Genomic DNA, 26816 nt, shown 5'->3' with positions numbered 1-26816 from the left:
GGTTTGCTTGGATTTCTTTCCCCATTTCCCTCTTTTAAGTATAATAAAAGGGAGAGGGGATTCGTGGATTTTTAAAAAATTTGTTTGCTTCTTTAATCGGGGGGCAATTTGCTCCCAGTCCGGAGGTGCGGCCCGGGGAGGGGCCAGGAGCGGGAACGTGCCCGGTGCTGCCCAGTCTTTGTCTGCTGCCTCCGGATGCACAGCGATGGGGGAATGGACCATCTTGGAGAGGCTGCTGGAAGCCGCCGTGCAGCAGCACTCCACTATGATCGGGAGGTAAGGGCGCCGAGCCGACCGTCAGTGGGCCCCGTCGGGCTGCCCCCTGGGAGTCCCGTCTCACGTCCAGACCAAGCCCCTGAAGCCCCCAGCCCATCCTCTGCCCCCTTCCCATCGTCCTCGGTCCATGCGCCTGTGTTCCTGGCATGAGGGATTACCCAACGCCCTGTGATGCCCCCCTCCTCCAGCTGCTCCTGATCGGCTCCCCCATCCCTTCCCTAGGAAGCACCACCGGGCGAGGGTGGGGGTGTTCACTCTTCTCCCATAAGAAAAGGAGTTGTTGGCTCAGTCATGGTCCCCCCACTCTCTAGAGTCAGAGCCAATCTCCATCCGGTTCCCTAAATAGAATCTACAAGGAAGGCAGGATTGCATTTGGACAGAGAAGGGCAAATAGGGAGATGGATTTGCTCTCCGGAGCAGATGTATCTTTTCCCTACAAATATTTATTTAGCTAAACTGATTTAGCTGTTAAAACTTACAGCTTCAGAAACCCACACACACAACTGACACTTTTGTGTCTATACATATATTCATGAATATATGTGGATATGTATTCATAGCTATCTGTTTATATAAAGAATTAAGTTCGATATTCATATTCAGTATGAACTAAATACCCATTTGGAGTAGGTATGTACACACTCTATGTGTAGACTTTGAAACATGTACTCTGTTCCGATGTTCCACGTCCATTTGCCATATCCAGAGTGAAGGTGTTTTTTGTGCCTCTGTACATTCCGTATATACAGATGAAAGCTATCTGTTGCAAATACACCTTGTCCTATGTATGGGGATATATATATCTGAGGGCCCTGTAATTTGAAGTATTCCCAGTCTACCAGCACCCAGCAGAGAGGGAAGAGACAGAAAGTTTTGCTAGATTCCTAGTTCAGTACCACGCAGGGATGGACAGCTCTCCAGTCAGCGTACTGAGTAACACGGGAGTAGGGGTTTCCTAAGTCAGTGACTCCGCCCATGAGAACCTCTCTCCCTCCCTCTTCCTCTGCTCAGGATCTTGTTGACTGTGGTGGTGATCTTCCGGATCCTCATTGTGGCCATTGTGGGGGAGACGGTGTACGATGATGAGCAGACCATGTTTGTGTGCAACACCCTGCAGCCCGGCTGTAACCAGGCCTGCTATGACCGCGCCTTCCCCATCTCCCACATACGTTACTGGGTCTTCCAGATCATAATGGTGTGTACCCCCAGTCTCTGCTTCATCACCTACTCTGTACATCAGTCCGCCAAGCAGCGAGAACGCCGCTACTCTACTGTCTTCCTAGCCCTGGACAGAGATGCCCCTGAGTCCATGGGGGGTCCTGGAGGAACTGGGGGTGGGAGCAGCAGTGGTGGCAAACGAGAAGATAAGAAGCTGCAAAATGCCATTGTCAATGGGGTGCTGCAGAACACAGAGAACACCAGCAAGGAGACAGAGCCAGATTGTTTAGAAGTTAAGGAACTGACCCCACACCCATCAGGGCTGCGCACTGCAGCACGATCCAAGCTCCGAAGGCAGGAAGGCATCTCCCGCTTCTACATTATCCAAGTGGTCTTCCGAAATGCCCTGGAGATTGGATTTCTGGTGGGTCAATACTTTCTCTATGGCTTCAGCGTCCCGGGGTTGTATGAGTGTGACCGCTACCCCTGTATCAAGGAGGTGGAATGTTATGTGTCCCGGCCTACTGAGAAGACCGTCTTTCTAGTGTTCATGTTTGCTGTGAGTGGCATCTGTGTGGTCCTCAACCTGGCCGAACTCAACCACCTGGGATGGCGCAAGATCAAGCTGGCCGTGCGAGGGGCCCAGGCCAAGAGGAAGTCAGTCTATGAGATCCGCAACAAGGACCTGCCCAGGGTCAGTGTTCCCAACTTTGGCAGGACTCAGTCCAGTGACTCTGCTTATGTATGAAGGGGCAGGTTTTGGGAAGGCCTGGGGGATGACAAGTAGTCCCGAGGCAGATGACCGCTCGAGAGTGGCTATATCTGCCCTCATTTATGTGACTCTCACCATTGAGATGTAGGATAAAGCTGGTAGAAAGAAGATCTTGCATCAATGAGAGAGGAGAGAAAATAGAACCATTACCACATGTCACACCATTGGTTCCACAGAGACAATTGGGTAGAGTGATGAAATAGATGAGTTGGACTTCTTTGGGCCCTTTTCTTTTATGGCCTAGTCTGATCTTGATAACAGGGGACTTGCACAGCCACCAAGTAGGACTTAGCTCTGCTGAACTCTGTATACTGGTGAATGGCATGAGTCAAATACTTCATTGGTACAAAATTTGTGACCTATCTCAACACATCCTTTCCCCCTGGGCTGCAGGACAAACATTCTTGAGGCATCCTTCATATACCTCCCCCATCAGCATGCCCCTCTCCCTCAACCCAGGATAGTATGCCAGCTTTTTTTCTGAATCTGGCCTTACAGCAGACCTAATATGGTTTATCTGCAAGCTGGAGGGAATTACACGGGGTGCTTTTTGGAGAATGGCCGTGGCAGACTTTTGCATTAGAGCCCCATCTGATTGGCCCTTAGTCATTATGAAAACCCTAGGAATGTCTCAATATTTCCAGTTTTCTAACTCAAACTGCACTGGTGCTGTTTATTAGGGGCAAGGGTTGGGTGGGAGGGAGGGAAGTGCGACATGCAACTCTAACACTTCTGTGAGATGGTTGTTGCACTGTTAGGCATGTGGTTATGAGCTTTGGGATCTTTCTGCCTTCTGGCTTGTGGACTTTGGATAGCATTAAAAGAATTTTTTTTGTTAAAATCAAGGGTGTCTACCCGAGCCACAGAATTTCTAACTGGTGTATTCCACTCATTTTCTTATATAGTTTTGTTGTGCAACACAGTTGTACTTCATTTTGCCATGGTTTGAATTTACCTGTGTGCTCACACCGGAGACCTTAATCAGCCCACGTCAATCCCAATTTATTTTATCAATAGTTTTGAAATACACACTCACATAGGCACGTGCACACACACACACACACACACACACACAAAATCACTGGCTTAAGAAACCTGGAACTAAACACTATTGGCTAACACGTGTTTACGTTTGCGTGTTTGAGACATATACCAAAGGTTCAAAAACCTATTGCTTTGGACTGTGAATATGTTTCCTTCTCTTTGCTCTTATTTATTTAAGTGCCATACTGTACCTTTCACATCCACTGTGTATTTAGTTAAAGCATTGGCCAAGAGTAATTTTTGGATAATGTGCTTTTATGAAGCCCTCTGTTCCCTTTGCATTATCATTATAATTTTTGATTTAGAGATGGACATGGTGTAACACACAACTGAGGATTTGTTTAAAATAAAGTTCTTGGCTTTTTTTTATAAAATGGGAAGTGTCTGCATTTTTCTATTTAAGGTTCTATTTATTTAGATATGTGTTCGAAAATGTTTTGTTATGTGTTCAGAAAAGCAGAACATTGTGGGCAGGAAGTGAGGGATGAATGAATAGTATTTGAAGGATGACCTATAAAGTGTAATCAGCTGCTAATAGATGAGAAGAGTTTGGTCCATTTTATGAATGTTTAGAAGAGTGTGCTGAGGTATTCAAATACTAGTACTTTTTAACTCGTTTCTGTTTTAGTCCAAGATTTCTATGCTTGACTAAGGATGTTTCTTGGAATAAAATGTCAGCTCTATATCATATTACCTCACTCCAGGAGTGGAACTTTTTTCCTTTCTACCATACTTTTCTGCATTGGTTTGTCACATTTGGCAGACATGCTTTACTCCCTCCCTATCATATCTTTAAGGCCTGATGTTTAAAATGATGCTATCCCAGTAGTCAAACACAACCCCTAGACCAGCAGTGTCCATTAGAACTTTCTGTAATGATGGAAATTTCGACTATCTTTGCTGCTCAATATGGCAACAACTAGCCACATGTGGCTATTGAGCTCTTAAAATGTGGCTAGTACAACCTAACAACTGAATTTCTAATTTTATTTAATTTTAATTAATTTAAATAGCCATATATGGTTAGTTGCTACTGTATTATATAGCATAGTCCTAGACTTTTAACCAATCCTTTCTTATTGAGTTCTGTCAAAGGAGACTGATCCTTTGCTTATGTGTCATGAGATACTATGTTTTTTTGCTGAGGAAGATTTGCCCTGAGCTAACATCTGTTGCCAGTCTTCCTCTTTTGCTTAGGAAGATTTGCCTTGAGCTAACATCTGTTGCCAATCTTCCTGTTTTTGTATGTGAGCTGCCACCACAGCATGACCACTGACAAGTGGTGTATGTCTGCACCCAGGAACCCAACCCAGGCTGCCAAAGTGGAGCACACCAAACTTAATCACTAGGCCACCAGGGTTGGCCCAGATATTACTTTTAAACCACACATCGTACTATCATCCTTGGCATTTTCTGTCTCCATGTGGTCCCATTAGTTCAGGCTAATGTTTTTCCCATGTTCTTTAATGCTATTCATCTTCTAATTCCAATGAGCACTTGGTCTGAACATCACAAGCAATGTGGAATTTCCGGGATGATTGTTCTTCAAGCACAATTGTTGCACCCTTAAACTATGGCAGTGCAGATGCCAATTTTAGAATGAAAATATATTTATTTCAAAATATAGGTTTCCATCTATAGTATAAATGGACAGTTGAAAACGATTACCCTTGAGTAAAGAAACAGATCCTCCTCTGTTTAGTGTTTGGTGAGTTAAAAATGTTTTAAGACACTTCCCAGAGATGGAGAAAGAGTGTTGCTTGAGAGCTCTTAGCATATGCTTGGGTGTGAAAGAAGTAGGAATCTGTGTGGAAAACAAGGGCTGTTGTATTTAATGCCGTGATGTACGATTAGAAGAATGATGGTGTTTCCTGGTAGAAATTCATCCCATATCATTTATTTCAGCTCTTTGATGTTTCCAAACACTGGCAAATGGCAAGATTATTAATTCACTTGTCAGTAGTGGAGAAGGGAATACACCTTCCTCTCGGCAAATGGAGTCATCCCTCAGAATGACTGACGTGTGTCAGTCTGATTCTTTTGCTATTTAATGACAGAGATATACTGATGATTTGATGGTTCACACAGCTACACGATGGATGTGACCTTAATCTGTGCTTTGTGAGAGGACAGCACCAATATATTCTTTAAATGTAAGAGCCTTTGGGTGAACTGCAGGCCTTTTTGGCCTGTGTGTGCATGTGTGTGTGTGCGCATGCATACGTTGGTGAGGAAAGTGGTGTCAACGTATGAACTGGGTTTAAAATTTTGCAAAATAGCCTGGAGAGACTGAAGTTACTCACCCTGTAGAAAAAAAGCTGAAAGTATATAATTTGTCATTTTTAAGTCCTCAAAAATTTAAAGGGTTAAAAAATATGAGGGATAACAGCTGTATTCTCTGATCTCTGCGGACAGATGAAAAGGACTGGATTTAAAATCGAGGGTGTTGGAGGTTAGGAAAGCACCAGAATGAACATGGTTTCTCTTTCAACTCTACGTCTTTTTCTTTTTTTTTAACACTGTTTTTTTCTACAGGGAGTACCTGTCCTATCACCTCCTTTCTCTGAGTGTGTTCCTCTTCACCCATTAAAAATCCATTTGGGGGCTGGCCCAGTGGTATAGTGGTAAAGTTCATGCATTCCAATTTGGCAGCATAGGGTTCACAGGTCTGATCCCAGGTGCGGACCTACACACAGCTCATCAAGCCATGCTGTGGCGGCATCCCATATACAAAAAGTAGAGGAAGATGGGCAGAGACGTGGGAATATTAGCTCAGGGCTAATATTCCTCAGTAAAAAGAGAAAGATTGGCAACAGATGTTAGCTCAGGGCCAATCTTCCTCACCAAAAAAATAAATATAAAAATCAAGGGCTGGCCTCTTGGCAGAGTGGTTAATTTCTCAGGCTCTGCTTCAGTGGCCTAGGGTTTTGCTGATTTGGATCTTGGGCACAGACATGGCACTGCTCATCAAGCCATGCTGAGGCAGCATCCCATATAGCATAGCTAGGAGGACCTACAACTAGAATATACAACTATGTACTGGGGAGCTTGGGGGAGGAGAAGAAGAAGAAGAAGAAGAAAATGATTGACAATAGATGTTAGCTCAGGGCCAATCTTAAGAAAAAAAAAAATCAGTCTGGCTATCCACTCTCACAGGAGCCTATTTTAAGCTCTCCTCCAGGCTGACTTAGTGCCCCTGTGCTAAGCCTTCATAAAAGTCACTCAGTCACTTGCTGCATGGAGATGAGACATTGCTAGATCAGTATGTGGCTCCTTGAGAGCAGGAGCTGTGCCTTACCCATTACCCATTGTAACTGTAAGGGACATTTATTATCACCGTCTCATTGACTACCAGAGAGATGGGTGCCTCAGTCCTCCAGCTGGGAACAGTCTTATAGACTCAGAACGTAGGAAAGTTGAAAGCATCCTGTGCAGACGTTAACTCAAGCCCTTTATTGTATGGTTAAGGAAACCAAAAGATTTAAAATCAGAACAGTGGGTTTCTTGGAAAATGGTGTAAGCATTCATCTTGGAGGATTGGAATATTTAGAAAACAATATTTTTGTTGGTTTTTCTTTCTTTATATTTTACCAAATGTAAACTGCCATAACAAAAATACTACAGGCTGGCTGGCTTGAACAGTAGACATTTATTTTCTCACAGTTCTGGAAGCTAGATGTCCAAGATCAAGGTGTCAGCAGGCCTCTCTCCTTGGCTTGCAGATGGCCACCTCATCATTGTGTCCTCGCTTAGTCTTTTCTCAGTGAGCATGCACCTATCCCTGGGGTCTCTCTGTCTAAATTTCCTCTTCGTATGAAGATGCTAGTCAGATTGGATTAGAGCCCACCCCAATGGCCTCATTTTAACTTAAACACCTTTTTAAAAGCCCTATCTCTAAATACAGTCACATTCTGACCTAGGGAGACACAATTCACCAAGTATTTTCAAATCTTTAGGTACCCTTATGATTAGGGGAGCTGCATAATTTATTGCACAGAATTAGATACCTTTGAGAATGAAAGGGGAAGGATAGCTAATCGAATAGAACACCAGAACAATGGTTGTCAATTGGATCTGCCCTGAGCAAACCAGGTTGTACAGATACCTTATTTAAGACGAGAAATAGCCATTGTGCTCCAGCTCCAGAGCCTGGGACCCTGGAGATAATAATTTCTAAGCCTCAGCTCTTGAGAAGGGCTGTCAAAACTGCTTCTCAGACAAGAAGATGAAAATTTATGTCAATAATGGGAAAATAGTATTTAAAAAACAATAATGCCTTTGTCCCACTCCAGACCACCTAAATTAAAATCTCTGATGCTGTAGCCTAAGCATCAGTATTATTTTTATTTTTTTTGCAGGGAAGAATTCGCCCTGAGCTAACATCTGTTGCCAATCTTCCTCTTTTTTTTTCTCCCCAAAGCCCCCCAGTACATGGTTGTATATTCTAGTTGTAAGTCCTTCTAGTTCTTCTATGTGAGCTGCTGCCACAACATGTTGGCATCCGTATTTTTTATTTGCCATTCCTAGAGGACTCTAATACATAGTCAGGGTTGAGAACAACTGAGTCAGAGACATTACCATAAAATTATGAGAATCAGATATTTGGAGGAGAGACTGGGAAAGGAGGAAAAGGGAAATGTGAGTTTCTCACAACAGAGCTGCCTCTGTTTATATAGCGTGCACAATTAGTGATGAGATGCCGTAGATGGAAGACCAAGAATAATTCTCTGGCTTTAGGGCTTTAGGAGTGGAAGCAGCAGCCATGGTGGTGAGAGGGGCTGACCAAGAGTAGAACCTGGAGTGGACAGAGGAGGAGGAGTCCAGGATGGAGGTGAAAAGAGCCAGCCAGCAAAGGGAAGTTGCAAAGTGGTATCATAAAGTTAAGGGAGGTGGAATCTCAAAGAAAAAGTTCTGTTACTAGCATTCAACTTTCATAAGTGCTCAGCTAGGTAAAATAGCTAAATAAAAGCTCGATAAAGGCCTCAAAAACATCCACTAGATTTGGTGAGTGAGTGGGATGTGAGAAAGTAGAAGCAGTGAACACAGACTATCCTTTGCTTTAGATACTTCCAGACCTCCTGCAGGTTAGATGGAAGCAATTGAAACAAGAGCAGGCAAAGGGTAAACTACCAATCCCAACCCAGCCAGGGCTCCGATATTCAGCCAGGCATGGCAAGACAGCTCGGTAACTACCAGAAGGTTATGTTCATTTAGAAGGTTGCTACACACCAGCTAGATTGTATGTTGGCTAAAACAGACCTGGATGAACCAAGCCTAAATGAGTAGTGGTGGCTAAAATGTGCACAGTGGCCCTTGTCAGCTTTGGGACTTGAGGACTGTAGGCAAGGACAGTGCTTACATCTAGAGGCCTCTGAGGGACACTGGTGCCAAATATCAATGCGGGACTTGCTGTTGTGAATCAGATCCACGGTTCACCCAGGGCCGTGTTCTAATTCTCTGGCAGCTGTGGCAAATGAAGTTGTGAGGAATGGACCTGTTCTCTCTGGCTCCAAAGACTAGGATGTTGTCTAAAACATATTTATTTAATGCAATAAATAAAGGATCTATCGTCTATAATTATACCCCAACTCCCCAATTCCAAACCCCTTCTTTGAAGGTCCCAGTCTCCAAAACATCAAGTAATAGAAAGTCATTCAATTCAATTCAGTACTTTCTTGAGCATCAGTGGTGTGCAAGAGCCTAGACTGGGCATTAAAGGAAATACAAAGACAGGTGTGATGCACTCTCTACCCTCACAGGACCTGCAGTCTACCTGAGGGAATAAGATAGCATCTTAAGGCAGAATGTGAACTCTGCCACATTTAAGGCTCAAAGTATTCTGAGAGCTAAGGAGGGAGACATCACATCAAGTACGTATGTATGTGTGTTGAGGGTGGAGAGCAGGTATAGAAAAACTTCACTAACGAGGTGGTATTGCGATGGGTTTCCTTGGAAAAGAGAGAAGGAGGTAGGGACTGACATAAATGTTCACCTCCAGTGGAGAGGCCTGGGGCATATGTGCAGATCTGGGGGATTTTGTTTCACCTGGAGTTCACAGAGAGAAGTAGTGGGAGGTGAGTTTGGAAAGTGAGCAGACCACATTGTGCATCAGGCAAAGGAAGCCATGCTGAATTGGGTAGACAACGTGAAGACACACCTTTCAACAAAGCTCCTTAATGCTTCTGTTTCCAGCACTTCCAGGTCCCCAGGCATCAGCCACACTGTTCCTGTCTGACCATGTAGAGATTCTATCTCAGGATTGACTTTGATTTGGAAAACACATTTCAATCTCAACAGCAAGGGATTGGAACAAAAATCCAGGGTGATGGTTGGGGATTTGGCAGCATGGCCCCATTAACATTAGTGGGAGTTAGTCTGCTAAATCCCAGACACTGAGCAGAATCCTTATGTTTATTCACCACGATGACCTTTCTGCTGTAAATTGGTACAATATTTCAGAATCATTTAGAACCGATTAAGCTTGTAGCATCTCTCTCTCCTAAAAAGGAAATCCTTTTGAAAATTACTGCTGTGTGCACTGAAATGTCTGTATCTGTGGGCAACTCTGGCCAGTAGGAACATATGGGCATCTAAATATAGAATTGGTGACTTTTGATACCTCTGAGACGTTTAATCTGGGGAACTTTATCTATTGTACTTGTGTCCAGGTAGGGGCCAAGCTTCTTGCACATGATTGCTTTCTCCAAAGAACTCTTTCCTTTTGGCATAATTTTCTATTTTCTTCCCTCCATATTTTTTATTTTCCCAAAGACAATAAAAGAAAAAATTCATGAAGCTTTTTTTGCATGAAATTGAAAGGGGCTAGCGATTTCTATTCATGATCTCAATAATAGCAAATATGTGTTAAACATTTCCTCCCCAAATCCCCAACAACAGCCTGGAAGGAGGGTGCTGAGTGTGATTACATCCATTTTTCAGATCAGGAAACCAAAAGGTGTAGATGTTAAATCAACTTGCCTAGGTCATGCAGCTAGTCCATGGCTGTGTCTAAATTGCAGCCTATGCAGTGTGATGTGATGTTGAAGCCAAATTTTAACACTTCATGACCCTATCTTCAAGAAAGCTCTGCTGCATGAGGTCTCAGGCAACCTGGCATATTGGTCTGCTACCTTGCTCTCAGGACACCACTCACTGGAACATCTCTCCCCTCCCTCCTCTCCACCAAAGGTTCTTTTCTCGGCATGTCTCCATGTAGCATGATATTGTGAGGTTTTCCAAGCCATTGACACGTTGTAGTCATCTTTATTTCTGCAGTTCTTGGCACAGAACAAGGCTTCACGGATGTCTATTAATTGAATAAGCAAATGAAAATAAAGAATCACAGGACATTGAGGTCATCCCAGTCACTCTTTCATTTTGTAGATGCAACTTAGATCCAGAGAGTAAGCTTGAAGAAAGACCAGCTGACCCAATGAGCACAGATGGAAATCAAGGTAGAGTGGGATTAAGAGAGTAGCTTCTCAAGTTGTCAGGAGGGATGCCCTGGGCTGGGCAAAGGTTGTTAGCCATGATTGGCAAAGTCAGAGGTCCTCTGACTCCTAGTCCGGATTTCTTCAAGCACAGGTCATGAGAATCATGAGTTGGCACAGTATTGGAGAGAAGGAGAGTTTGTCTGGGTTAAGCATCCAGCTCTGAGGCACCATATTCCTGGGCTTAGTCCAGGTCAGGGGATTAACTCAAGGGCACAGACCTATAGCCTTGGCCCTGAGTTGTGTGTATGCATGTGGGTTTGTTCTCTCTCTGGGAGCACCTTGGGCATCTTCACATCCCCTACTCTGAGAAACCATGTTCTTGACTGCTTCTTCCAGATCCCCTGGCAAGTATGGTGGGTTCCGGATGGAGTTCAGGCTCCTCTAGTCCATAAAGAAAACGTCTGACCCTACTCATCCTGACTGAAGCTTCTCTGCAGGTTTTGTCTCCCTCTTCCAGGAGCCCTGTGCTGCGTGCTCATTGGGTCAGTGTTTTCAATGCTTTAGAAGCTTCTTTCCCTGCCGCATTTTTTCCATCACTATGCTTAGCCTAAAAGGTGCTCAGAAAATTAATTAATTAATTATTATAATTAATTAATTATTTTAACACATATATCCTGAATACAGTACATACATGTTTAGCTCTGAGCCAGACACTAAGGATACAGAAGACATGTAGGAGAAAACCAAAGGAAGCAGTGTGGAGCTGTACTTTTTTACAGGGAAAAAGGCAGAGATGAAGGACAGCCAAGCACAGAGGAGAAGAGCATAAGCAATGGAGTTCTAGGGCCTTCCTCCAGAGAAGCAAGCAGACTATGTACATCTGACATCGTAAAGGCAAGTCTTTTCTTTAATAAAAATATGTAAGAATATAACCTCAAATGATGCTGGAGGCTAAGGATAACTTGGTGACCTGGACATCAGGGATATTCTTTCTCCTTTTCCAGAAACTAAAGTCAGATTGCAATATCATTTACTGGCTTCTTCAGTCATAAGAGCTGTAATAATAATAATAATGATCATAAGAGCAGTCACAATAGCGATAGCAAACATTTGAATAGGTGCTTTTTCTCACCTCTTCTCCATGTGTTACCTTACTTGGTGGTTGCAACCTCTGCTTATGGAGTGGGCAGAGGACAGAACACGTGTTTTTGTTTTCTCCTTAGAGGAGCAGAACCTCAGAGCCTCAGTTTTGGTGACTTGTCTAAAACCACAGATAGTTTTAACACAAGTGGGACAGAACACAATACTCTGAGTTATAGTCCAGTGCACTTTCCACTCTACGTGGACTCTTGACTTGTCAAACCTTAAGCTTTAGATTGTCAAGAGACATATCTAGAAATGTCAGGAGGGAAATGAATATATTCTCAAAAAGTGGTTTCCTATGCTTCTAAAGAGGTTGTGAGGAAATGTGCAAGCCAGTCTTTAGGGAAAGATGACAGTCTTGGTCTCTTGGGAACTGTGATTTGTTCAGTGCAGTTAGAACAGAGTGCTTTCCCTAGGACTATAGACCAAATGAAAGCAGAAGTGAACATACTGGAAAGCCAGCCAGGTCCAACATGCGACCCTCCTCTTAAGCTGTTTTCCGTGATTTCAGAAGTGAGAGAGGAAATAAAAAGCAGCACTTTTTCTTTCTTTTTTTTTTTTTTTTAAAAAACCCAGCACGTATTTCCCCTAATTACAAAAGTAATTTTGGGCAGGGCAGAGGAAAGCACAACAAAACAAATTCTGTCACTCAAAGAGAATCACTGTTAACTAAGCCTGTCCTTCGGTATAGACCTGTTTAGGACGTCTATCAGACTGATAGACAGATGGATACACATAGGACCATAGGTGTGGGTTTTGTAGAGCTAACATGACAGTGTCTATAGTGTTTTGTAGGCTTTTTTTCCACTTAGAAATAGATGGTTAATATTTTCCACATCAACAAATACTTTTACAACGTCTTTTTAATTAGGGGATAAATATGGTTATGTGATATGGTGGTACCACAATTTACTTGAACAATTCCCTAGTTTTGGATATATGGGTTGTTACCAGTTGTCACTGTTATGGACAATAGTGGCGTGCACATCTCTGCACACTTACCAGATTGCTTCTTCGGGATAACTGGATTATAGAGTAGGCACTTAAAATTTGCTGCTGCAGTTTGCCAAATCTTCAAAAAGTTAATACGAAAAGGTTAACTGATGTCAGTAGTTAATAAGAATGTTCAAGAAGAAGATAATTTCTGAGATTCTGGCAAAACTAGCTTATTAGACGGGAAGACATAGAAAGTCTCCTCCAATGTACTTTTGGGAGAAAGGGTGAAGGGAAAAGTACTTTTTAGGTCCATTTTTTTCTTTTATTGAAAACAATCAGGAAGAGTATGTGTGTAACAAGAGTTAGAGTTAACTCTTTAAGCACAAGATGTCAGCACAGAGACCCTAGGTGGCCATGACTCCTGAGTATGAGACAAAAATGTTTGTCCAAGGGTTGAGGAGGAGCATGATGCACCAGGTCGGACAAGCATCCTGGAATATCTGTAAAATGATGGCAAAATTGTGAGTGATAAAACTAACGTATATAATTAAATTCTGGAGCCCAGATCATACATTGTGTCATGAACCAGCTTTGGCTAAAAGAATCATAGGATTGGAATTACGCTGAGTGATCAAAACCCAGCTGGTGTATCACAGGGAAGAGATGAAGCCTGAAATCCTGGTTGCAGAGTTGGCGCTCCACCTCAGCCGCAAAGCTTTTATATGCTTCCTGTGAAGCCTGTGCCTGAACTAGAACCCAAAGGCAAGTGGTGGAGATGGAGATTTCATAAAGAAATGAATATAAAAACTTACACATTGCATATCTGAGGATAAAAACCAGGCTAGAAAGGACATATGAGATAGCCAGTCCTTATTAGAAGGAGCAAAAATTTCCAAAGGAACCCTTGTTCTATCAAGTTATTCTGAAATTTATTTAAATGAAGTTGCATTTGATAAAAATAGCAGTTTCCTTTTCTTGCCTGGGTGCTAATGAGCTCGGCAGGCATTTATTCCTCACTTTGATATATTTGCTCTCCTTACCACACCTCTCTCTGGCGCTCCTAGGGTCCCAGAGTGTTGAAACGAGGGTGACTGGTACTTAAAAAGGCTTTCCTAGGTGAGAAAATACAATGATGCAATGATTTCTTTTTTAAAGATTGAAGGAAGAAGGCAAGTGAGTGGTGGGTAGAAAAAGCAATGTTTTAAGAAAATTGGAAGGCAAACTAATTTCACAGTCTGAATACTTTACAGGGGTAGATTTCACATGTAGTATGTGCCTGGGGCCTTTCTGGGGTCAAAGGATTAATTGAGAAAAATAGGAGAATGACAGGTGACTGGAGTGTAATTACAAGCACAGGACTGAGAGTCAAATGGCCCTATAGAACTAATAGTGACTCATAATATAGTAGTGTCCCATGATCATCTCCGACGAATTTGAATGCATTCATTCTACAAATAGGTACTGAACCTCAACTCAGGGCCAGACACTGAGTTAGCTTCTTGACTCTTTCACTTTCTAGCTGTGTGATCTGGGCAGTTACTTAACCCTGCTAAACCTGAGTTTCCAGATCTGTAAAATGGACATCATAAAATCATCTGTCTCATTGGATTGTTGGAAGTTTTAAATTTGATTTTGTTTGTAAAGAACTCTTCACATTGCCTGATATCTACTCAGCACTTAATAAATGGTATTGATTTATTATAATAATGATCATTACTATTAATGAGACTGTTGGTGATTGGATGTGGCCATTGGCACGTTGAGTTCATCACAGGCCTTTCTGTAAGAGGATACTGAAGAAAGAGAAAAGAATATAGAAGGAGGGATCTCAGCAAGGACATGAGCTTTTTCTCATTCCACAGTTTGTCCCAGGCCAGTGGCCATGACTCCCAGGGCCAATTTGGTGGAAGGAGGAGGTGATGTGTAGGGAGAGCATGATATAATCCACCTTTGACACCAAAGAAGGTGGACTGGGCAGCCAGGACGTTGGGCTCCTTGCTGAAGGAGGTGTGGTTAGGAAAGAGACATGGAGGAGTTGGAAGTCCCTTTTTAATTACCTAGAATTTGACCTTGTTGCAAGATCTAAATAAACTACTTCCGTTTCTGTAGACCTTTATATTGTTCAACAAGATGCTGTCATTCACGTTCTCAAACAATCCTCCCTCAGCAAGCTTGTAAGAGAGACAGAATGGAAAATAGCCCCATCTTACAGGTGAGAAGATGAGGTTAAGAGACAGTTATTCTTCAATGTCAAACAGCCAGGCACAGAGGCAGGGTTGAAACCAAAGCCTGCTTTAAACTCAAACTTCTAGTTACTAGAATGTTCTGCTGCTCCTAATACTGACCTCTTTGTAGTTCATGTGAATATCTGTGCTCTTCAGGGGGCTTTTCTGGGCAAAGGGAAACTTATTTTAACCTTGGTCAGACAAGAACATGATTAAATAAAATTTTTGGAGACATTGCAAAGCACATAGAACAAATTCTAAAATCAAAGAGAAATTTGAAAAATATTATTTTTATTTTCCATGACCCTGATCTTGGCTCTTGATGAGATTTAGGAGGAACTGGTAGCAGTCTTTATTTGTGGACTCCTTGGGCATTACTAATGGACTGATTTATTGAATTAAGAGATGTGAAGCTCTTATGGACAGTGTCTGGCACATAGTATGTCCTCAATGAACTCATGTATCATTGAGTGAAAAAGAAATAATTTACTTATTGAGTGCTTATTAAGAGTTTTACGTGTAATAATGCATTTGGTAACCCCAGCAATCCTATGGGCCCACTTTAGAGATGAGGAAGCTGAGGTCCAGAGAAGTTACTGAGCACTAAGTGTGGTATAAACTCATTTTTGGCTATATGTGTTTGCATGTAGAAAAGTCTGCAAAGAATATACCTGTCTCTGAGTGGTGGAGAAATTGGAGGAATTTAAATTTAATTTTAACTTATGGATTTTCCACAAATACAATAAAATTTATAATACTTAAATATGATGTATTATGATATATTTAATTTTGTAATCTTACAAGAATTTTAACTTACTGCCTTTAGAGGAAATGATGGGATTTAACACTGTCTAGCCTTCTGTGGATTAACCTTTGTCAGTTGCTTATTCATGAAAGTCTTCTCAAACATTCAGGTTAAATATACCTTCAATTTCCAACTGGGACCCTGACTGATGAAAGCATCCACTATACGCCGTGCTCATGCAGTCTTCTTGTGAGGAAGGTATTTTTGGACCCAGCTTACAGGTGGAAAAACTGAGGTGAGTGTTTAGCTTGCCCAAGGCTGCAAGGAGAGAGTCTTGTATATCTAATGACAATGCTTTTTGCTAATTTTGTCTTCTCTAGAATCTTTTAATATGCTTAAGGGAACAGAAGGAGGTGCAAGGGCAGAGATAAGAGCTCAAGTCAATGACAGTTAAAGAGGGGAAGATGTTTGGTTGAATTGACCCTGCCCACTGACAATCTTAGAATTCTGAAACTGTGGAGGGGATCGGGGGAGAGTTGGGTGGAGTGAGGGGTAAGATTGGGGAGGCAGTGGGTGGCTGTGAAGGTACAATCTCTACTGAAATTGGACAAGTAAAATTGTGAGATGATTGGGATGTTGGGCAGGAAATATTTGTAAGACATACCCCACAAATATTTGAGAAAATCCAAAGATGTCTCATCACTTGTCAGACTCAGTCCCAAATAATTGTGGTGTGGGCAAAATTTCTCATAGGGCTTTCTTTTCTTTTTCTTTCTCTTTCTTCCTTCCTTCCTTCTATTCTTTCTTTCTTTCTCTTTCTTTCTTCTTCTTCCCTCCTACCTTCCTTCCACCCTTCCTTCTTCTCTTCCCTTCCCTTTCTTCCTTCCTTTCTTTCTTTTTAATTCTTGTTCATGATTTTATGGTGTTCCCACATTTTCTTGCTTAGGAGGAGAGTGGGAGAGCAGCTCTTTATAAGTTCTTTCACTCCAAGGACAAAATTTTAAAATTACTACTCCTTTAAAAAAACAGTTTAGGAAAAGAGAAAAGTTTGACCCAAAGGAAGAGATTACTGATGGTGGACTTTCAAGTGTCAATGCAGAAGACATTTTTAAGCAGGGTTTTTCTAGCTCATTCAAACAATGCCACAGAGGGGAGCTCCTACTTTTTATGAACCATTCAGTTCTCTCGTAGACTCACAGGCTCCCAGGGTTGGCAGGGGCATTGTGTACAGCTAGCCCAGCCTCTTCTTCCCTGTACAGCATCCTTTCCCAGTGGCTGCCTGCATCCAATTGGTGAGGAACTGGTTCTCTTCAAGAGAGTCCGCTCTATCTTCCGGTAATTCTGATTGCTTGAAAGTTCTTCCTTATGTTGAGCTGAAATCTTCCCCCCCCCCCCCTCGGCCCCCCCCCCGCCCCCAGATGCGGTAACTTTCAGACAAGAGCCCAATAGAAAAGGTGTTTTTGTTCTCTTGTTTCTTCTCATTCAGATTCACCCACAGTTTTCGCTGCCTGAGGTGGAGTTAATGGCCACATGCTTTCCTCTGGAGAAAATTGTTATGCAGTGATGCCTGATACAACATGCCCAGTAGGGAGGAGAGAATCTTGAAGTTGAGGGTTTGGAATTGGAAAAGGCAGGATATTCAGAAGTGTGTTGGGATGTCAGAGGACATACATGCTAGACTCATTGGTTCTCTTTCTTTGCCAGGAATGAAAATTACGTTCTGAAAAAAGTAGAAATAATAAAATTTAAGTAGTAAGAACATTATTTACCCCCTACACATAAGCAGTAATAATTGTACCAGATTCGCATTTGGAAAAGTGGGCAAATTTGTTTGTTCAGTCAGATCAAGTTGGTATCAAATAACCACAAATTCCATATGTTGCTTTTTCTGCTTGGTTGCTAGGCACAAGGAATTCATGGAGAGCTTGCTAAATATGTTTGACACATTTTTCACGTGAATTATAAATATTGGTGGATTCTTTTCAGGAGTGGCTGTCATTCAGAAATAGATCCTGAGTGAAGATTTCCTCCTCACAAAAAAGGCCTGGATTTCAGGCTGAAAGAAGGCCTGACTGGGTTTGGGAGGCAGGTCCCCAGGTATAATGTAGAGTAGGAGAAATGACAGTCCTTTACAATTGTGTGGCATTATGCAGTTAACAAAATGCCTCCCTGTTCACAATCTCATTTGATCCTCACAACTCCCCTCTGAGAGAGGTATTAAGGCAGGTAGCTGGCTCCATCCCAGGAATAAAGTTGTGGGCACCAAAGAGCCACGATGGGAGGAGAAACGCCCGGATGAGGATCTCCTGAGAATGACTCTAGCTCATCTTGGCAGTTCTGGGACTGTGCTTCTTCAGTGTAGGAAAATGTACTCCACCAACCTGCTGAGTCCGCCATTTCATTTCTTATCTTAGTTTATTCAGTACCGAGCCTGTGGCGCTTACATAAATGTCCTTCTGGCATGAGGGAGAGAGAGAGAGAAGGGAAACAGCAGCTGTCAGCAGAGTGTCAGGCTGGGGACCTGCCATCTCAGTGAACAAAGCTCTGGTCAGCTCCAACAGTGTCCTGGGTGCAGCTCTAATCATGGGTGATGGGATTGTCCCCAGGCTCAGGATTATTTCCTGCCCTTAAAGAGAACAAGGAAAGAGGATCCCTCAGCCGTTACCAAGGTGTCACTTGTTAATCAGCAACCAGGAGTAGAGAGAGACCAGAGCGAGGTCAAAACAAAAGAACTCTGATACTGAGGCCTCTGCAGACAGTATCTCAGATGGTTCTATCGGAGCATTAGTCGCACCTGGTTATCACAAACGTGATAGATTTGAGTGGGAGAGGGGTACTGCTTTCTGCATTTTTTTTAATTCTAAAGCTTCTTCCAATATTTAGCGTTTTTCACTGGGGCTGGAAAAGTTCTCTCTCTCTCGGGTGATCCAATCCACCTCCTGCCTCTAAAGCCACTGTGCACCATGCCTTTCCTGGCAGCTCCAGGTTCAATGTCTCTTCTTTTTCTGTAGTTCTCTGTGGAGGACAACTGCACAACCATACTACAGATCCCACTCCAAGGCCTCCAATCCTACAGAGTTTTCTTTTCTTTCTGAAGATTCACTGCTTTAAAGGCCGTCAAGAAACGAGACGGGTGAATGTGGATAATGATCAAAGCTGGTTGATCCGTACACGGCGAATCATTATATCATTCTCTCTATTTCGTGTGTGTAAAATCTCCATAATAAAAAGATAAAGCATCAACATGATTGGATTTGACTGAATCACAGATAGAAGTCTTGATTCAAGCTGTAGAGTCAGGCTGGCCTGAGATCAAATCCCAGCCCTGCCACTTTCCAACAGAAATTGGACATGACTCTTAACTGTCCCAAAATGTCCTCATTGCAAAATCAGAGACAGATTAGCTACCCCATCAGGCTTCTGTCAGCATTAAATGAGATAAGAAAGTTTTCTTAACAAGTGATAGAAATCATCTTTAATTAGTTTCAGCAAAAGGGGGAACGTAGTTTATGGATATAACAGTATTTCAAAATTCAAAGATAGGAATGTATCTGACTCTCAAGAGTGAATTGAAATCACAGGCTCCAAGGGCATCCAGACCATCCTTGGTTTCATGTCCCTGTGCCTCTCTGCATGACTGTTCTACTTCTCTCTGCCACAGACCAGCTTTCACTGTTTGCCCATCTGCACAAATGAAAACTGGCTGCCAACAGCAGCTTCCAGGTTTACATTTTCTCAACTCAATAGCACAACCAGGCTGAGTTTGGATTTCCTGGCCCAGATTCCAAATCTTTTGGAGCAGGTCCTTTGTCTAGCTTGAATAAGAAGTCTACCCCTAAACTCAACAATAAAGTTCAGGGGCTAGAGTCATCTTGTGTCAACATGGAGGCTCCCATGGTGGACATATGGATGGAGCTGGCAGCGAGAAGTTCCCAGAGGAAGGGAGAGCAGTCTCCAAAATGTGGTCAGAATGGGGTGGTGGTGGTGTTGGACAAACAAAATGGTAAGAGTCAGAATACCAAATGCTTAGAACATACTAGTTTATAGGCAAGTATCAGCTCCTTCTGCTTTGAATTGACCCATCTTCATGCCTTCAGGGCAAAGTCTTCGGTTAGCCCATCCAACATGGACAGGAGAACCACAATTACAACTATTCATTTATTCCTTCATTCCAGAGTGCCTACTCTGTGCCAGGCAAAGAGGGCACAGCAGTGAACAGCGACAGAAATCCCTGCCCATGTGGATCTTATCATGGAGTGATACAATGACAAAAATTAAAATATATAAGGTATGGCACATCAGAGGAAAAATTAAACAGAAAAGTGGGACAGGAAGTGCTGGGATTATAACTCTAAACAGGTGACGATAAGAAAGTGACATTTGAACAGGGATTTGAAGAAGGTGAAGGAGTGAGCCACGTGGCTCTCTGGAAGACAAATATTCCTGATAGAGGGACGAGCAGGTGCCAAAGCTCTGAATCAAGGGCAACAGCAAGAAGGCCACTGTAGCAGGAGCGGATTGAGAAAAAGGATGTGTCCTAGATGTATCAAACTAATGAGCTTTACTGGGACCTTCTGAATCTCTGACCTGGGGAAGAGGAGAAGAGGTGTGATAAAACACTAAGGCTGGTGGCCAGAGCGTCAGTCTCATCCATTCTTTAGCGATCTCTTAATAAACTATTTGTAATGGGAGACAACCTGAAGTAAGTCAGTTTCTCACAGTGTAAGAATAACAGGAAATTATATTTGGGGCCTGCCTTGTGGTGTAATGGTTAAGTTTTCGTGCTCTGCTTTGGTGACCCAGGGTTCATGGGTTCAGATCCCGGGCCTGGACATACACACTGGTTATCAAGCCATGCTGTGGCTGTATCCCACATACAAAATAGAGGAAGATTGGCACAGATGTTAGCTCAGAACAATCTTCCTCACGAAAATAAATAAATAAACAAAGTAAAAAACAATTATAGACAGGGTTGCAAACTGACGGCTCAGTGGCATGGAAATGCCTGTGCAACCCTCACCTCCAGGAGGCTGTTCTTTATCAAGAGACCGAGAGAGTTGCATAGTGCTCATGGGAGAACCAAGGGTTGCACAAAGGGTAAATATCCTTCTGCACACAGATTGGCCACTGAAGGAAGAAAATGCAAGGCCGGGATTTCTTGAAAGAAAGAAATCTAATAACCACTTCTAATAGATGCCAACATAATTTTTTCAGTGCCTTTAATACTGGCTATTAATCAAGAGGTGAGGAGAGACTTTCTGTTATGTGACTGTGTCCCACAGCCATTTTTGCAACGATCACAGCTGAGTATTTTGAGCAAGGACATTACCAATAAAGGGCCATGAGAAGATGGGAAGGGAGAGCCAGAGAGAACCCCTGCCCTGTTCCCAGGAAGTCATCACCCATCGGAAGCCCGCACTAATGTGCCTGTCTCTGGAAGCCTTGATTTGTTTGGTGTAAGAGCAGTTTGTACTCTCCTGCAAAATGCGATTTGCTTCTGAGCCTTGGACAACTACACAGAAGAAAGAATATGTGGCTATTGGGTGAGGGATTCCAGAAGTTAAGCACCTGTCGAACATCTGGACGGAATGAAAGAGGGAAATGTAATTTAGACAGAGGAAATGAATTACAAAGCAGAAGCACAGCAAATCCAATCCTCCTGTAGCAGGTGGTCCAGGAAAAGTGGGGGGAGGGAGCAGAATAAGCCTCTTAACAGACCTAGATTAGTAACGATATTCTCCCCCACCTTTAATAACCATTCTGATGATCAGAACAGGGAACTTCTTCCTGTAGTTTGGAATAGGGGGTGTCTCAATTAAAAAACAACCATTTCTAACAGGCAATTTGCATTTCTCTTTAACTCATGTGATAAAATGTACAAATATACACTAAAGTATTGTTTACATTGAGGAATGAAATGAGGAAGTAGAATGTTCTTTCCATGTGTCTCTCATATATGTACACTTTGGTACATTGACCCAACATATGCATTTAGTTTTCTGGTTATGATACAGGTTATGATAACTATTACTTTTTTCTCCTGCGCATCTTCAATGTCAAGAGCAGAGGATTTAGGGGTAAGATATACCAGATCACACTATATCACAGAGCACATCACTGTTAAAATGTAGGTCTGTCTATCTATCTACATATTCATATCTATCTAATCTATCTTTATCTATTTATCGTTTATCTAGTAAGCAGCACAAACATATGGCAAAAAATTTGAAGGTTATATATTCTTTCTCCTGCCCCATCTCTAGTCACTTCCCCTAGAGACAATAGACATATGCATTTCTGCACATATACGTTATGTCGATCCTTTGTTTAATGGTATTGTAGATGCTATTCTCCCATTGCTTTTTTGACTTAACAAAATAACACTGAGATGGCTCCCTTTGAATACCGTGCCTCATTTTTTTTCAAAGCCTGCATGGTATTCCATTGCATGTTTGTTGCGTAATTTATTTAACCATATCCTAGTGATGGATATTTTGCTTGTTTCCAAGCTTTTGTCACTGCAAACAGTACTCTACTTCTGGATGTTAGACATTATGTAAAGATAGCCAATTTAGAAACTGCTCAATTTGTTGATAGATAGTGCTGTACAGCAATGTGGAATGACAGTCTTGTGACTCAGCTTGATGTGATGGGCAGTAACAGAGGTCTATCTTTGTAGCTATCTCTACCATCAGTCACCGTGAAGTAAATGAACAATGCTAGGAGGGAAAAAGTGAAATATTTTTTATCATTTTTTTAATCAGTTTTCAATCTTTTATTTACCTGGACAGGGCAAGAATAGGATGGATAAGGGCTTTCTCTATTCAGATTTAGGGAACATTTTCAATACCTTTATTTAAGCCTAAGTTTAGACATTAATTGAAAGACACAGAAAGGTGACACAACATGCTAGATTGTGCTATTCACTTTGGTTTTGCTGGTGACTACATAGCTCAGAGTTAGAGTTGGTCAAAGTAGAAACTTGTGTGAGATTTGGAAGATGGAAGCAAAGCACCATACGTAATCACGAAGGTTGTGTGGTCATATATGGTTTTAGAGAGCAGCAGAGGTATCTAGTGGGTTCCGGCTAGTCCTTGCTCTCCTCTGCTCTGTTTCTGTCATCTTCTCAACCTCTGGCCTTTTGACAACAGTAGCATCAAGCCCACCATGGTGCTCGGCTATGGCCCCACATAGCTGCACAGAGCCACAGCCTCCCTTAGACCTTTCCATGAGCTCCTCTCTTACGGGTCTATTCTGTCAGCTAGACATGCATGGCTTCTCAGATTTCCCTGAAAGGTCCAACATGTCCACTCATGTCAATGCTTCAGTTGCACTGGTTGGTGACTCTTCCTTTGATCCTTTGACTTTTTCTTCTAGACCTTTCCCAGCTCTTCCCATACCAGTGTATGGTCTCTTTCCTATAATGAATCCTTACTCTTGTCATAATCATCTTGGCTCTGCTTCCCTGCTTGAACCCTGATTGCTACATATAGGAAATGCACCATTAACTATATCTCTCCTAAAATACCTTATCCGTTTCTAGTCTCTGTATTGTCAAAGACAGATGAGAAACTTGAGGGTTACAACAAAATAATGATGGATTCCCATCTTCTTCAATTTAGGCACGAAAAAAGGAGCAGTTTAAGCTCTTATTAGGAGATATGAATTAGATATCCAGGGGATCATTTTGGAGGTCTTCAGAAAAAGTGTAAGTTCTCAGATGGAGATGGCTTAATTGCAATCCAACTTCCACTCAAGGGGATGAATAAATGGCCCTGAGAGTCCTTTCTAGTATTAATGTCACACCACAGCCACATAAGACTCAAGAAATGCCACATTAAGTCAGTTCACTGGTTCCAGCTCATCATTCTTTTTTTCCCAGTGGCCCCAAGAGCTGCTCGTGGGAGAATATAGTTGTACCGCATTATATCACCTTAAAGGTGAAGGATCCCCTCTAGCAGTTTTCCCCAAACCCTATTAACATCCTTTCCTCTGCCTCTTATTTAATGCCATTGGATATTATTTCATTACAGTGTTTGGAGGGCAACCTTGTTTCTCTATAGAACGTTACTTCTCAAAATCAAAGACCCAAAGTTAGATATTTTCTGTTTTTTGTGTGTATGTGTGAGGAATATTGGCCCTAAGCAGTGTTAATCTGTGCCAGTCTTCCTCTATTTCATATGTGGGATGCCACCACAGCATGGCTTGATATGCAGTGTGTAGATTCGTACCTGGGATCTGAACTCATGAACCCCAGGCTGCCAAACCGGAGCACACGAACTCAACCACTACACCACTGGGTGGCCCCAGATGTTTTCCATATGGCTTTGCTGGCTAAATACCTGGGGTTAAACTTGGCTATTGACCTGTCCAAAATAGTGTTATTTTTCCCACTGGATTACTCAATTCTCTTCTTTTTCTTTTGTAGTAGAATATATGTAACATAAAAATTGCCATTTTAACAATATTTAAGTGTACAATTTAGTGGCATTGATTACATTCACAACATTGTACAACCATCGGCAGTATCTATTTCGAAAACTTTTTCATCTCTCAAACAGAAACTCTGTAGCCATTAAGCAGTACTCCCCATTTCTTTCTCTCCCCAGTTCCTGGTAATCTCGAATCTACTTGCTATCTCTACAAATTTGCCTATTCTAGATATTTCATATAAGTAGAATAATGCAATATTTGCCCTTTTGTGTCTGGCACTTAGCATAATGTTTTTGGGTTACCCAGTTCTTAAGATTCCAGACGCCTGTTCAGATTGAATATAAGGTTAACTTCTCCCCCTGATTTGGGGATCTCCTTATGACTTCATTTTGTCTTAGTTTAACTGTCATCCTAGGAAGAGTGAATGGACACAAACATACAGGGCCTTGTTCAAATGTGATATTTTAAAAATCTAAAATTGTAAAGAACTAAATTCAACATGACGATATTCTTTTCCAAGGCTCAACAGCCTTAAAAACAGTTATCATTCACATGAAATATCAATGAAATATTTCTGTCTTTGTATTGAGACAGTTGAGGTCATAGAGCTACTGATATAAACATTATTTGAAGTCTACCAAGCCCCTGACTGTCTCCTAATGGTCTACAATATTTAAACACAACCCAGGCCTTCAATATATAAGAGGGATAGCATGTCCATGCATCTTTAATGCATGATTAATCTTTTTTGACATTTCTCTTCAGTGCTGAGGAAGATGGTTGAATTTGCTTGTGGCTGCATTGACAATAACTTCTCTCTTCCTCTTTCATTCCTGAAGGGAAATGTCATAACAAGAACCCACCATTAAATAAAACATGTACATCACAGATTTTTTTTTAATTTCTGAAAAACAAAAGAGGCTGACCTCAGAGTCAGAATGAATTTATACTGAGCTAAGAAAAATTGAGACCTAAATACAGAATCTTGTTTATTTGTTTTAGCGTTTGCTATTTTTTCCTGTGGCATGGAAACTACTCTAGAGTATATAGCAACAGGAAAGCAGCTACTGCCTCTCTGGGTAAGTAAATTGTAAAATTATCTACCTGTGAAAATATCAGCACTGTAATTTGTCTAGTTTATAGTTTGGTTATTTAATCACTTATTCATCCGTCCATCCATAAATGTTACTGCATGTCTACTTTGTACAATGTACTATTGTAGGCATTCTCTGCCCTGCTCAATATGATAGCTACTAGACTTTGTAACACAAATTCAATAAATTCATTAAAATAAAAAATCAGTCCCTTTGTTGCACTCACTATGTTTCAGGTACTCAATACTCACCTGTAACTGGTGGCTACCATATTGGACAGCATAAATGGTAGACCATTTCCATCACTGCAGAAAGTTCTATTGGGCAGCACATTTATAGAGGTATAAAAAGGCATAATACAAGATTCTTTCCTTAAAAGAGTTTGCAGTCTAGTTGAGAAGACTGCATATTTATAAAGAAAAGAAGTGTAATTCCTGTTTCCTTCTGCAATATGATAGCAATAAAATAGTAGGAGCTACCCTTTTGGGAGCATGTACTATGTGCCAGGTACTGCTAAATTCTTTACACATGTGGCAGAACAAAAACAACATATGAGTGTCTGGTCTTGTCCTTCTGCTTGCTGGCCTTTTCCCCTTTCTTATCTTTCAAGCACGTGTGGCAGAGTATTGGTCTTTGCCAGATCTGACTGTATTGTTCTGCATATTTACAAGAATGGGGAGACAGACACAGGACTGGAAGGGAGAGAGGAAGGGGTTGAGAATAAGATGGCAAGATTCTTGTGATCTAGAACTGGGAGAGGAGTTAGTTGAAAGTCATAAAAACAAGGTCTGAGCAGCTGTGGGGCATAAGGGAAGCGTATGGGAAAAGAAAGGAGATTGTCAAAGATTTGCTGGGGTCTATATATTCCTTCCAAGTGTAGAGAAACATATGTAAAAAAGGTGAGTTATTTTGAGGTTAATATGTTTTAATTGAATTGTGTTCTTTAATCATCACACTCTAAGACACGACCATGTCAGTCTCAGGTAAAATAAGGTTATACTATCATTTTTCTCATTAGTTTAACCTTTACTACTATTCTGCGAGATATGCAAGATAGGCCATTATTGTTCTTATTTTACTAATGCACAGGCTGAAAGTCAGAGAAATTAAATGCCTGCCCAGTGTCATACAGCCAGTAAATGGCAGTGTCAGATCTGAATCTAGGTATATATGATTCCAATGTCCATGCTTCTAATTGTTCTGATTACTGCTTCAATACAAGAAGGATCAGGTAGTATGTGACAAAGTGCCAAGAAAGCCATATGGACAGTAACAACGGCTGTAAAGTCCGAAGGAACAGAGATTATAGTGAGCTGGAGTGACTAGGACATACTTCTTGAAGGGGGTGAAATATAAGCTGGCCTTGGAGGACTAGTAGGATTTAGATGGGGAATGGGGAGAGGTAGATGAAGGAACAAACAAGGCACGGACCACAACCAGGGATTTTGGGTGCAACAGAGGGCTGGGGTTTTCTGACAATGACATTCTAGAAGCTGGGCCAAATTAGGGGTAAAAAGACCAAATATATACATATATACATATATACACACATACATA

General features: G+C 41.9%; 1 protein-coding gene across 1 annotated transcript; it reads left to right on the top strand.

Moving 5' to 3' along the window:
- Positions 1 to 205: 205 nt before the first annotated feature.
- GJD2 (gap junction protein delta 2) lies at positions 206 to 2182 on the top strand. Its single transcript, XM_046651514.1, has 2 exons — positions 206 to 276; positions 1288 to 2182. Exons 1-2 carry the CDS (start codon positions 206 to 208, stop codon positions 2180 to 2182), a joined length of 966 nt encoding a protein of 321 aa, XP_046507470.1.
- The last annotated feature ends 24634 nt before the right edge of the window (positions 2183 to 26816 follow it).

The sequence above is a fragment of the Equus quagga genome, chromosome 2, assembly GCF_021613505.1.
Source record: "Equus quagga isolate Etosha38 chromosome 2, UCLA_HA_Equagga_1.0, whole genome shotgun sequence".
Classification (NCBI taxonomy): Eukaryota; Metazoa; Chordata; class Mammalia; order Perissodactyla; family Equidae; genus Equus; species Equus quagga.
Note: the sequence above shows the minus strand (reverse complement) of the source record. Positions and strands in the feature narration are given on the sequence as shown.

Excerpts from the sequence above, each read along its gene's own strand:
- GJD2 (XM_046651514.1), top strand. The coding sequence starts at position 206 with ATGGGGGAATGGACCATCTTGGAGAGGCTGCTGGAAGCCGCCGTGCAG. Across the intron at positions 277-1,287 it reads CACTCCACTATGATCGGGAG|GATCTTGTTGACTGTGGTGG; the intron begins GTAAGGGCGCCG and ends TCCTCTGCTCAG.